Genomic DNA, 13,947 nt, shown 5'->3' with positions numbered 1-13,947 from the left:
TGTCGTGTGATGTCTTGGAGGGAGCTGTAGATCAGTGGAAGGAAATATCCATTACGAGGGAGGAAGTGCTAGGGTTTTTATGTAGCATAAAAACGGATAAAGCTCCGGGGCCTGATGGTATTTATCCCAGGCTGCTGAGGGAGGTGAAAGATGAAATTGCTGGGCCTCTGACGCTAATGTTTGTCTCTTCTTTGGGCACAGGTGAGGTCCCAGAGAACTGGAGGGTAGCTAATGTGGTACCGCGGTTTAAAAAGGGTAGTAGGGATAACCCTGGTAATTATAGACCAGTGAGTTTGACATCGGTGGTAGGAAAATTATTGGAAAAAATTCTTAGGGATAGGATGTATAAGCATTTGGAGCGTTGCGATCTGATTAGGGATACGCAACATGGCTTTGCTCAGGGGAGGTCTTGCCTTACGAATCTGGTAGAATTTTTTGAGGAGGTGACAAAAACGGTTGACGATGGACTAGCCGTTGATGTCATCTATATGGATTTCAGTAAGGCGTTTGACAAAGTCCCTCACGGTAGGCTGGTAGAAAAGGTTAAGGCACATGGGATACAAGGACAGGTAGCTAGATGGATTGAAAACTGGCTGGGCAATAGGAGACTGAGAGTAGTAGTGGAAGGGTCCTGTTCTGGCTGGAGGTCAGTCACCAGTGGTGTGCCGCAGGGCTCAGTACTGGGACCTCTCCTCTTTGTAGTATATATAAACAACTTGGAAGAGGGCGTACGTGATGTGATCAGCAAGTTTGCAGATGACACCAAGATGGCAGGATTGGTGGATACTGAGGAAGATTGTCAGGTGACACAGCAGGATATAGATAGATTGGTATATTGGGCAGATAGATGGTAGATGGAATTTAATCCTGACAAATGCGAGGTGATGCATTTTGGAAGGAATAATGCAGGGAGGAGTTACATGATAAAAGGTAGACCGATTAAGAGTATAGAAATAGAGAGGGACCTGGGAGTGCAGGTGCACAAGTCTCTGAAGGTGTCAACACAGGTAGAGAAGGTTGTGAAGAAAGCTTACGGAATGCTAGCCTTTATAGGAAGGGGTATAGAGTATAAGAGCTGTCGTCTAATGCTTCAGTTGTACAGAACGTTGGTTAGACCGCATTTGGAGTACTGCGTCCAGTTCTGGTCACCTTACTACCGGAAGGACGTGGAGACCCTGGAGAGGGTGCAGAGGAGGTTTACCAGGATGTTGCCTGGCATGGAAGGACTGAGTTACGAGGAAAGATTGGAAAAACTGGGGCTCTTCGCCTTAGAAAGACGGAGATTAAGGGGGGATCTGATAGAGGTGTATAAAATAATGAAGGGAATAGATAGAGTCAACAGTGGCAGGCTTTTCCCGAGATTGGGGACAACTATTACGAGAGGTCACGATCTAAGGATGAGGGGGGAGAAGTATAATTTGGATACTAGAGGAAGGTCTTTCACGCAGAGGGTCATGGGGGTATGGAACGCGCTACCAAGTAAGGTGTTGGAGGCAGGCACATTGGACTTGTTTAAGGTTTACTTAGGTAGACACATGAGTGAAACAGGGATGGAGGGTTATAGTAGACGGTATTAAAAAGGGTCAGAGCCTCGGGACGACACAGGAAATGTAATATTATATGTTAATGGTTTGTCTCTTTTAATCCACAGGTGTCGGTCCACCTTGTTGTCAAATGAGGGGCATGCACATGATGGGTCGTGCGTGGGCTGCTCTTGGAGGTTTCGAGAGTGGCCGAGTACTTTGTGTCGTTGTGCGTGCTTAATCCTGGACCAGCAGATGGGCACCACAACAGCTCAGTGACTATCACTGCTAGCTGTGCAGATACATGGATTTGGGCCTGTGTCTGTGGGAGTTTGCACATTCTCCCTGTGGTTGCGTGGGTTTCCTCCGGGTGCTCCGGTTTCCTCCCACACCCCAAAGATGTGCTCTTAGGCTGATTGGTGTACCAAATTGACCCTACACTATTCTCCCCTGAATCTGGCTACATTAGGGGTACCATTCACATACACATGGGGCAGGGTAGGTATAGGAAAATGCTTTGTTGGTCCACTTTGGTAGGAATAATGGTAGGAAGGACTATTACTTACGTGGCAAAAAACTGCAGCAGGCAACGGTGCAGAGGGACCTTGGGGTCCTTGTGCATGAGTCGCAAAAACCCAGCTTGCAGGTGCAGCAGGTGGTCAGGAAGGCGAATGGGATGCTGGCCTTCATAGCGAGGGGGATTGAATATAAAAGTAGGGAGGTCTTGCTGCAGCTGTATAGGGCATTGGTGAGGCTGCAGCTGGAGTACTGTGTGCAGTTTTGGGCGCCGCACCTGCGCAAAGATATTTTGGCCTTGGAGGGAGTACAGAGGAGGTTTACTAGGCTGATACCGGAGTTGAGGGGGTTGAGCTATGAGGAGAGGCTGAATAAACTAGGCTTGTACTCGTTAGAGTTTAGAAGAATGAGGGGAGATCTCATTGAGACGTATAAGATGATGAATGGGATGGATAGGATAGAGGTGGAGAGACTCTTCCCGCTCAAAAAAGACAGTAGGACTAGGGGGCACAGCCTCAAGATAAAGGGGGGGTGGTTTAGAACGGAGTTGAGGAGGAACTTCTTCACTCAAAGGGTGGTGAATCTCTGGAATTCTCTGCCCGTTGAAGTGGTGGAGGCTGCCTCGCTAAATATTTTTAAGACGTGGGTTGATGGGTTTTTGATAAGCGAGGGGATTAAGGGTTATGGGGAGAGGGCGGGAAAGTGGAACTGAGCCACGACAGATCAGCCATGATCTTATTGAATGGCGGGGCAGGCTCGAAGGGCTAGATGGCCTACTCCTGCTCCTATTTCTTATGTTCTTATGTTCTTTGTTGAAATGGCGGCGCGGGCTCGTTGGGCCGAAGGGCCTGTTTCCCGTGCTGGGTTGTTCTTTGTTCTTTGTTAACAATTCAAGCTGGCTGATTTCTACCACAAGGCTTTGTGAGGAGAACTGTAGATTGATTTGGCTAGTGAAAGCTAGAGCAAATTTTCCAGCTGATGTTCCCAAATTGAACTGACTGCTCCTATCAGCAAACACAGTAGATAAATTAAATAAAAGCACCTTCTAACCAATGTTCCACCCTGAATCTTAACCCGATGCAGCATGCTTTGGGATAATTCAAACAGAAATGCAAATGAATTATTTAATCTTTGACATAACTCTTTGATTCTACAATCCATATGAATAATCTGTATTGCTGATGGAGTTTTATAAACTCTACTCCAACTTTCTGGTTCCATTAAAAGTTTACAGATGGATTGTTCATTGTTCAAGATTTTTCACTAACAACTCTGATCTTGTAAGGTAAAAACAGGCTAGCAGTTAACTGTAATTAACTCCGAGCTTCTTGGAATTGCATTTACTTCAGGGTTAGTTATCAGTTTCTCAATCAGTTGTCCCCATTTATCTACAATTAAAACTTTAATTCTTAAAACTAAAGTTATATTTTCAAACACATAAACCACAAACACTAGTTTGTAATACTATTTTACTGAGATTCTATTTCCTCTTCAATTTTTGGTCACTTGGAAAGATTTGGAAGTTGCCAACTTCAACTTCCTTTCTGATATTTACTCAAGAAACACATTCAAAATGGTGTGAAAATTACATATAACATGTATTTGCTAAAGATTCCTCCTCTTGGTCAAATTAACTAATCATTAAAACAGCAAGGAGGAAGTAAATAAAGCATTTAATAAAATCTCCTAAAATACAATACTTTAAAGATAAATAAAATTGACTCATTTGATAATATTTAGTGCAATTATTGATGATGTAATATTTACAGTGGTCAGCAGGTGGAGCTCACATCCTAAAGATAAACTTAAAATAATGTCCTATTTATTCAGTTATTTTACTCACTTCCTGTTCTAATTGCTTTGCACCAAATAACCAGAGTGAAAATTGTATTTCAACATTTTCACCACCATTTGAGGAATTTAACAGGCTGCTTCTATGTAAAACAAAGCTCGCAAATCAGAATACTCAAGGAAAAAGAACTTTAGCAGATTTTTCTCATCCCGCCTGCCATGGGAACTGTAACAGATGGGGCGCGGACCATGCAAATATCTGTTGACTTTGGGTGGGATTTTCTGGCATTGGGGCAAGCAGCCGGGAATACCACCCCAAATCATTATAAATGCAATCAGAAACTTCTGAAATGCAGTTATTGTTGTTACACAAGCAAATATGACAATAAATTTGGATGCAGCAACATTTCATAAAAGCCGATGGATTGCCAAATGCACTGCTATTTTGCTGGTGCTCATTGCAGGAGAAATGCTGACTGTGGGGTGGCAGGGTGGCACAGTGGTTAGCACTGCTGCTTCACAGCTCCAAGGTCCCGCATTTGATTCTCGGCTCAGGTCACTGTGGAGTTTGCACATTCTCCTTGTGTCTGCGTGGGTGCTCTGGTTTCCTCCCACAGTCCAAAGATGTGTGGGTTAGGTTGATTGGCCATGCTAAGAAATTGCCCCTTAGTGTCCAGGGATGTGTAGGTTAGAGGGATCAGCAGGTATAACATGTAGGGATATGGGGATAGGGCCTGGCTGGGATTGTGTTCGGTGCAGACTCGATGGGCCAAAGGGCCTCTTTCTGCACTCTAGGTTCTATGATTCTTAAAACGGGGAAAGAATGAATTTGGGTCTTTTTCATCCAGCTAAGCAGGCAGGTGGGGCCTCAGTTCAACACCCCAGTTGAAGAATAGCACCTCTGACAATGCAGCACTTGCTCACTACTGTCCTGAACTGTCAACCTAGATTATTTGTTCAAGTGCTGAAATGGGGTCCTGAAGCAGGAGTGCTACCAGCTGAGCGACTGTCTAGACCCACTTTCAGATGGTGCAGCCTGCGGGGAGCCTTGTCTTCTGCCTCTGTTTATTGGGAAACTGCTGACTACATGGGTTGCATCTTCACTGTTGGATTGCTACTCTGCTTCAATTGCTTCGTCAAAGATGGAGCTCTGCACTTCTGCCCTGGCCTAGCAAACCGAGTCTGTTTGGAAATGTGGAGCATACCTGTTCTGGGAGTCCTTCTTCATTGCGGGAAGCTTAGACATGCCCCTTCTTAATTGCACCAACTGTCGTATTCCAGTAAGCAGAGATTTAAAGATTCTAAAGCAATTTTGAGAAGCTATGGTGACACAGTGATTACCACTGTTGCCCCACAGTGCCAGGGACCTGGGTTCAATTTCAGTCTCAGTTCGCTGTGTGGAGTTTGCACATTCTCGCCATGTCTACATGAATTTCCTCCAGGTGCTCCGCTTTCCTCCCACAGTCCAAAGATGTGCGGGTTAGGTTGATTGGCCATGTTAAGTTGCCCCTTAGTGTCAGGGTGACCAGCAGGGTAAACATGTGGCATTAAGGACATAGGGCCTGGTTAGGATTGTTGTTGTTGCAGGCTTAATAGGCCAAAAGATCTCCTTCTGCACTGTAGGGATTCTATGATTCTATGGTAAGTGTGCAAGGTAAGTTGACAGGTAAATGGGTGACTGGGGAGGGTGGCATTTGAGTGGTAGGGGGAAAAGTGGCAGGTGAGTAGGTAAGGGTGAAGAGTGGCAGTTAAGTTGGTGAGGGGAAAGTGGCAGGAGGATGAGGGGATAGGGTAGCATGTAGCTGGGCAAGTGTGTAGGGTGGCAGGCAAGTGGAGGAGATTGTCAGGTAGGCTTAGGAATTGGAGGTTGGGAAAGGGATGAAGTGAAGTGGCCAGTTGGGTAGACAGATCATGAGGATATTCGGGGATGCAGTGGAGAGTTAGGTCACGTGGTATGCTGTTAGGTGATTGAGTAGAAGGGTCAGTACTTGGGGACCCACTGGGGAGTCAAGGGTTTCGTAGCACAGTTATCTGGGTGTTAGATCTGGTTTTAATCTTCTAACGTATCCTAATTTATTCTGGTAAGTGAGTTGTAAGACTAAAAGCCTCTGAATTGAGGTTTGGAGGGTTCCAGATGCAGGATTTCACATCAGTAGTCCAACTTTGTGGGTAATTTCTGAACAGATACTATTGCCATGATCTTCAAAGGGGCCCCCAGCACCTTTTTGTGAGGGGGGTGAAGGAAGAGGTTCCTCATTATATTAACATCCAGAGACCTAAATGTGTCATTTCCTGACTTGTGCAACTGGTGGGTGAGGCTCTTTGCTGACAGTGAAAATTGCTCCGTAGTCTATACAAATTGTTCCCATCTCTCCTATAGTTTAGTCAACATTGTGAGGCAGGTTGTTTATATATACTAGTCCTGATAGGTGCCCATCCTAAAGCGTTCATTGTTTCTTTCCTCTTTTCAGACCTTAATATGTATTTCCTGCATTGTGTTGATTTATTTTATATTTCTACTATTTTCCTTCCCAGGTAAATTGAAATGTTGTTCCAAAACGCGGAATTCTCCTTCAAAATATACAAAATATTTACACTTAGTATGGCTTATTGAAGTCTGCCTTGGTATGGCATCTAGGTAGCACAAAATCTTTCAGCCAACGGACAGAACAAGATGTACAATTTTCTGATGTTGTAATTAAAATACTCTTGAGTTTTGAAAATCACAGAGATCTACCCTTGATTTCTTTTGGCTACATTTGGTTTGACAAGCAGAAAAAACAAAGTAGGCAAAGGCAAAATCTCTACAGGGAAAGCCTTATAATTCCTCTGGTTTCATGCATGTTTAACATTAAAAAGTGAATGAGATTCTGTGGAGATAAAATCACTTCTGGGTAATAATGTAAAACTTCCAACAGGTGAGGCAAATTGACTGCTCATTCGCTGTTGATCAACTCGTATTGCCATCGAAGTGGAATTTCACCCGCCTGTCACTTCAACTTGCACTCATCTCCTGCTGACATCTGTGGAGAAGAAAATTGGCTGGGGTGCAAAACAGGCTGATGGTTTGATGCCAATTGCTTTGTATTACTGCCCAAGAACGATTTCATCTCTTTGATAAAGGCAAAATATTGCGGATGCTGGAATCTGAAACCAAAAGAGAAAATTCTGAAAAATCTCAGCAGGTCTAACAGCATCTGTGGAGAGAGAATAGAGCTAAAGTTTCAAGTCTGCATGAGATGTTGGCTCTATTTGCTCTCCACAGATGCTGTCAGATCTGCTGAGATTTGCCAGCAATTTTTGTTTTTGTTTCATTCCTTTGATGTTTTCTAACCTGCAATCACTGAGCATAGGCTGTTTAGGGATTTACCTACCTTTATGTACAGCGGCTCTGCAACATTTTGTATCAGAAGAGAGGTTTCTTCATTCCAGACTGGATTGAGGTTCTTGTGAATTATTTTACTTCTGTAAACTTCTTTCCTTGATATTTTGAACTTCACATATGGATCACTTGTTCCTGAAATGGTGTTGGGAAAAATTCAAAAAAGAAATGTTGGTGTTACAATCAACACAAGCATTTTGAACTATCATTTTTTTGAGCAGTTTGCAATGGTTTCTTTAAAGACTACTTTAAAGCCATACACTAGATAGCAATGGGCGCAGTGTGGATGATAAAGGCACAACCCGTTGCCACCTAAAAGCCATGTTGAGGTTCCATTTATGTCATATAATTTTTAGATTTGGGTGTCACAGGCAAAACCACCATTTGTTGCTCATGCTTAGTACTGGAACTTAGAGGCTTTCTAGGCTATTTCAGATGGCAGTTAAGAGTCAACCACATTGCTATGCGACTGGAGTTACATGTAGACCAGGCCAGGTGAGGATGGAAGATTTTCTTCCCTAAAAGGCATTAGCAAATCAGCTGGGTTTTTATAATAGTTACTATGGTTATCATCACTGAGAGAAGCTTTATATTCCAGATTTATTAACTGAAGTTTCACCAGCAGCTGTTGTGGGGTTTGAACCCACATCCCCAAAGTCCAGTAATATCCCCACCATGCAACAATAAACCCTAAGTTATGTTTACTCTGATACAGATGATTAGACTACTGTAAAGATGCTTGTTCACCAGTTTAGGGAAAACACTTGTTTATTACAGATTAAACTATACGCAGCCTCGTAGCTGCAATCAGCTCCTGAGATGACTCCGAGTACAGAAGCCCGTGCTTACCTGGATAATCCCCACCCTGCTCCCTGATTGGTCCCTTGGTCATGTGACCTTTATTCTGCAGATTGATCCTTAAAGGGACAATCACCACATCCTTCCCTGTCTAAGGCTCTTTATACAAATATTAATACTCTATTTACCAAGTCCCAGATAATTATAAACATTTAGCGCATGAATTTACTCAATTATAAATCAAGTCTTTCATGGGGTTTCCGAAACCTTGTGGAGCGGTGGAACTCTACCTGGGGAGCTTCCACAAGACTGCTGTTAGCCGAAACCACAATGGCAGGTGCCTCTTCAGGCATAGTTCTGTTTCCATGGAGACGCTGGTTGTGCCTGTCACAGGATAACCAATTACTTTAGTGCTAAAACAGTCGGCAACATTTTCTGATGGCAAAACCAGCTGCTGGGGCATCCCTCTTTTTCTCAAATGGTTGATATATTTTTGGATCCTTCCTTCTACATCCACTTGATAAGACAGGAGTCCAGTTTTAGAGTCAACAATTCCAGGGATCCAACTGAACCCACCATCTTCTTCACATATATTGTGTCATCCACCATAAATGAGTGTGTTGACTGACGTGAATCATGACTTGCCTTCTGATTGCTTTGTCTAGTTTCTACCTTCTCCAGCAAATTTGGAAACATGAGGCTCAGTCTCGTTCTGAGAAGATGGTTCACTAACAACTATGCTGGTGGGACTCCCGTTGCTGCATGTGGAGTGGTCCAGTAGCCAAGAAGGAAGTGTGAGATTCTGGTCTCCAGGGTCCCTCCTGCCTACTTAAGTCAGACTTAAAAGTTTAGATCGTTTGCTCATTTAGTCTGTTGGATCCTGAGGTAAGGCATGGTTCTAACATTCTCCATACCATTTAGCGTGGTGAAGTTTTGAAACTCAACACTTAAGAATACTGTTCACTGTCAGACATTATTACTTCAGAAAATCCGTGGATGGAAAAACATTGGTGTAGTCCTTGAATGGTAGCATGCAATGTAGGAAATGTCACCTCAAAAACATCAATCCCATGAGTGTGCATCAACTCTGAGCAGAAACCAAAATAATAAATAAGGACTCGTAAGCGTGGCTGGCCAGACTATTTCCAAGGGTGCAGTGGGGCTGCAGCAGAATTTGTTGCAATTGGCATTGTTCACAATGCTTGACTAGGCTCTTAATGTCAGCATCAATGCCAGACCACCACACATAACTTCTGGCAAGCATCTTCATTTTTGAGATGCTAGCATGGGCACGTGAAATTCCCTTCGAAGTGGTTGTCTGCCTGGTAAAAGGATGACTATTCTTGCTCCTCAGAGTATGGTGTCATCCTGGCAACTCAATTCATCCTTGTGGGTAACAAATGGTTTAATTTCTTCAGAAATTGGCTCATAAGTCCAACCTGTAAGTATCTTGTGTGTCATTTTGGACAGAAATGGATCCCGATTGGTCCAATATCTGATTGGCTTTGCCAAGACTGGCAACATGTCTGAAATATTCAATGCCAGGAAAATTTCCTGCGGTCATGGAGCAGCTGTAACACTTTCTTGTAAAGTTAGGTGGCGAAGTGCATCCGCATTCACTGTATGTGTTCCAGGTCAGTGCTTGCATGTATATTCAGAGGTGGACAGAGTTAATGCCCAAAACTAAATTCTTGCCAATGTGATTGTTGGAATAGCCTTGTCATTTTTAAAAAGACCCAAGAGTAGTTTGTGAGCAGAAACAATGGTGAAGAGCCTACCATGGAAGTATTGGTGAAATTTAACACCAAAAACTATTGATAATTCTTCTTTCTCAATTTTTGAGGCTCTGGAAGGGTTTTTGAAATAAAGCCTATTGGCCTTTCAGATCTATTGTCCATCTCATAGGACAACAGCACAACAATGTTGTTTGGAGAGACAATGCAGATGAATGCCAGTTTCTTAGACTGAGCAAAACATACGAACAAGTTCGAAGAATGAAGCAATTGTTTTACTCTGTTGAAAACTTCTTTTTGGGGAGTCTTCTAAGACCAATGTTGAGATTTCTTTAGCAGAATATGCAAGTGTGCCAATAATGTAGACAAGTTTGGTAAAAAAAAAGTAATTTACCATTCCCAAAAATGACTATACTCTAGTAATTTACCATTCCCAAAAATGACTAAAGTTCATATGTTTTTGGGGGCCTGTGCCTCATTTATGGCCTTGACCTTGTCTTCTGTGTGGTATAACCCTTGTGTATCAACACAGTACCCCAGGTATGTTACCTCAGTGGCTTGAAAAGTACATTTCTCCTTCCTGAGACAAACTCCAGCCTATTGAAATCTACTCAGCACCTCCTCTAAGTTTGCTAGATGCTCAGCTTCTGTCAATTCAGTTATGAAAAAATCATCTAGGTATACCACAACTTGTTGCAGCCCTAGTAGCGGGATCTCAATTATCCTCTGGAAAATTGCACATGCTGAAGACGCATCAAAAGACAAACATTATACTGAAACAACCCTTTGTGTGTGTTTATTGTGACAACTTTGGGAAGTGTCATCTAATTCAAGTTGCTGATATGCGTGATACATTTCCACCTTTGTATATGATTGACCTCCAGCCAGCTTTGCATACAGGTCTTTAATCTTTGGGACTCGCTACTTATCCAGTTTGGAAGCCTGATTAATTGTTAACTAGTAATCACCACAAATCCAGGTGCTCTTGTCCGGTTTCGATACAGGAGCTACTGGTGCTGCCCATTCCAAGAACTGAACTGAGCGGATAATGCCCAGTTCTTCCAATTTCTCTAATTCAGTATATTTTTTTTACTGTAAAACGCATAGAACTGGTCTTGCCCAAAAGAATCAACGGGTTTCTTCTGAGTCTGCATAGCTCTTTGTTTGCAGGCCTTTTATTTTGCTTAATTCATCCTTGGGTTCCACAGACACTTAGGAGAATTGCCTTGTGCTTTACCTCCACCCCTATTTTGTTCACTTAGAAATAATATCCGAGGTACTCTGTGTATTGTGCCCAGTCCTCCAGGGAGGAGTCATTGAGTTCAACAACGTAAGATTGTGACCTCTCTCCCCCATCTTGACCCTGCGTTTTTTTAATCCAAAACATTTTTTGTCCCAATACAACATCTCTCTCTCCCCCACTACACCATCTGTCACTTGTTCTTAAGGTTTGTTTCCACTGAGCATTGATCTTTCTGCCAAAGTCAACACCTTCTATAGCTCTTCACACTGCCATTAACACTTGTTCTATCTCATGCCCTACATCTTTGTTGCATTCCTGCCTAGCTCCCACGAGTCACTGGGCTTTTCCTTTGCTCCAGCTGCTTCACTGCATTTTGTACAGTATATAAGTCATGAAATTTCTCCCTCTCTTTAACTCTGAGGAAAAGTCATATAGACTTGAAACGTTCATTCCATTTCTCTTTCCACAGATGCTGCCAAACCTGCTGCTTTTTTTCCGGCATTTCCTGCTTTATATGACAAAGAGCAGATTGGGACAGTAAGTTCAGTTTTAACATAGTTCTGCAATTTTGAGGCAGCTCAGTTTGCACTGGATCAGGAAGGTTCTATTTGTTTCATCATGTGGTGAAACAATGAAGCTGTGGCCTACCATTCTGTTGCCTCACACTGCAAATAATTGTAGATTATTGTATCATAGTTTAGGAAGTTTAAGCACAATTTATTCCAGGAACATATCTATAAATTTAAGTAATATGAAAGCAATATGGAGGTTCACTGGCCTAGTAGTGTCACTGGCTTTCCTTTAAGTAATGAGTAATTTAATGTGAATCTTTAAAGCTGTTCCGAGGCTTGGTTTTTGTGATATATTAATATCCCTGCTACTACTTATTCCTTGAATGACAAATGAAGACAAACTAATACTTGTTTTTACATCATGTGATAGTGGGTTGGACTTCATGCCATATTCATAGAACCCACCAACTAGCATCAACATAGCAGAATTGTGCTAATATTCTGAATACCATAATAGGAGAAATATATATCTGACAGTCTATACTGGTAGAAAGAGAGTACAAAAAAATGAAATCTTTTGATGAATTGTCAACACTCTAATTGTAACCTCAGGCCAGAAAATCAGTGGACATTTGATAAATAAAATTCTTTGGTCTGACATTACAATTTTTATAGATTCCTCAGCCTTTATGAATCCTGCTTGTTCATCACTATTTATGATCTAATATTTGAATATATTACCAAAATAAATAATAATACTTTTTTTTAAAGATTAATTAATGGGATATATCACAGCCTCAGTCAGCATTTATTGCCCATTCCTAAAAAGTGGTGGTGAGCTGCCTTCTGGGATCGCTGCAGTTCACATAATGTAGGTATACTCACAGTGCTCTTAGGGATGGAGTTCCAGGCTTTTGAGCCAGCAATAATGAAGGAATGGCAATATATTTCCAAGTTAGAATGATGAGTGACTTGAAGGGGAACATCCAGGTGGTGGCGTTCCCGTGTGCCTGTTGCCTTTGCCCTTTTAGATGGTAGCAATTGAGGGTTTGGAAGGTGCTGCCTAAGGAACTTTGGTGAGTTCCTGCAGTGCATCTTTTAGGTAATGCACACTGTGCACCAATGATGGAAGGAGTGAATGTTTGTGGATATGATCTAATCGAGTGAGCTGCCTTGTCCTGGATGATGTGAAGCTTTGAGTTGTTAGAGCTGCAGTCATTCAGGCAAGTGGACAGTATTCCAAATCACTCCTGTTGCTTGACTAGTCTGTGAGACTGCCTTCCCAATTTGGGCACAAACCCTCAAATGTTAGTAAGTAGGACTGTTGTCATTCCCAGTGCCGTGCTCACTGTCAGGTGGTCCTTCTGGTTTCATTCCTTTTCCAATTTCTGTAGTGGTTTAGTGCCTTTAAAAAAGCACATTTCAGTCATCAAATTTGCTGCAGTCACATGTAGACCAGATCAGGTAAAAGCAATAAGAGCGCAAAGCTTATTGACATATAAAAGACTTCCTGATCTGGCATGGCTGCATCCACACTCACAGCTGCATCCGCCCTCATAGCTACTTCCCCCTCATTGGCAAGATGTCATGCTGATGAGAATCATTACTGCTCTGCAGGGACCAGGTGCCATGGCCACACCAGGGAAATCAGAAGCCTCTGAAGCCCCTGGATAGTTGGAGCATGACTGCACAGTGCGCAGTGGGCAGTGCCAGCCAGATAGTGATTGGGCACTGTAAGTGTGCTAGGTACGGTGCCAGGAAGCTGGGGCTGTGATGGCAAGCTATGCAAATGACAGGGGCAGCTAGGCATTCTGATGACAGGGGTGGAAGTCATTGTGCAGGGAGTCCATACAGGGGTGGCTCATGGAGGGGATTGTGTCAGGGAGGGGGGCATGTTAGGGGTCCGTCGGTGGGCGAATTGGTTGGGCTCTTTTGCCACGATGTTGCCACAGGGAGTCTGATGTCCATGGTGGGGAGAGTGGTGGGAGGAAGTCTCCTGGTTCACCTGCAGAATGGCGCTTGAGCTGCTGAAGCCAACCGCACTGGTATGTGTAGGCTCCACACCCCGGTACTGATACCAAGCTCCCAGCTGTCAAAAGAAGTGGCATAGTGTCAAGGGAATGCAGTGAAGATGTCGCCGAAAAGACTGGCATGGAGGACTCCCGTTTTCTCACCATTATGACACTTAGACTATTTTTGGGAAAATTCTGTCCATTATTAAAAACTTCAAATTCCCATTTACTGAGTGGAAGAATTACAGCACAAGGTTTTACAAAAACTTTTATTGTACAAGATTTAAACAAAGAAATTACTAGCAACTCTATATTTCACAGACACGTGTACATTAAACCCACAAATCTCAATGTAACACTTTCTGTTCTTTTATTTCCATTCTAAAGTTTCCTTACATTTTACAAAAACCTTCAGGGTTTCTTTATTTCTCCTGGGA

The 13,947-nt window shown here is 42.9% G+C and overlaps 1 protein-coding gene across 1 annotated transcript in view; it reads right to left on the bottom strand.

The window, feature by feature from the left end:
• mctp1a (multiple C2 domains, transmembrane 1a) overlaps window positions 1-13,947 on the bottom strand; it is a 505,516-nt gene that overhangs the window by 354,154 nt on the left and 137,415 nt on the right. Inside the window, exon 3 of the mRNA XM_080189110.1 lies at window positions 7,205-7,347. Coding sequence (XP_080045236.1) covers window positions 7,205-7,347 — 143 coding nt within the window. The remainder of the gene's footprint in view (window positions 1-7,204; window positions 7,348-13,947) is intronic.

Source organism: Carcharhinus amblyrhynchos, chromosome 5 (genome assembly GCF_965287045.1).
Source record: "Carcharhinus amblyrhynchos chromosome 5, sCarAmb.v2.hapA, whole genome shotgun sequence".
NCBI classification, from domain to species: domain Eukaryota; kingdom Metazoa; phylum Chordata; class Chondrichthyes; order Carcharhiniformes; family Carcharhinidae; genus Carcharhinus; species Carcharhinus amblyrhynchos.
Note: the sequence above shows the minus strand (reverse complement) of the source record. Positions and strands in the feature narration are given on the sequence as shown.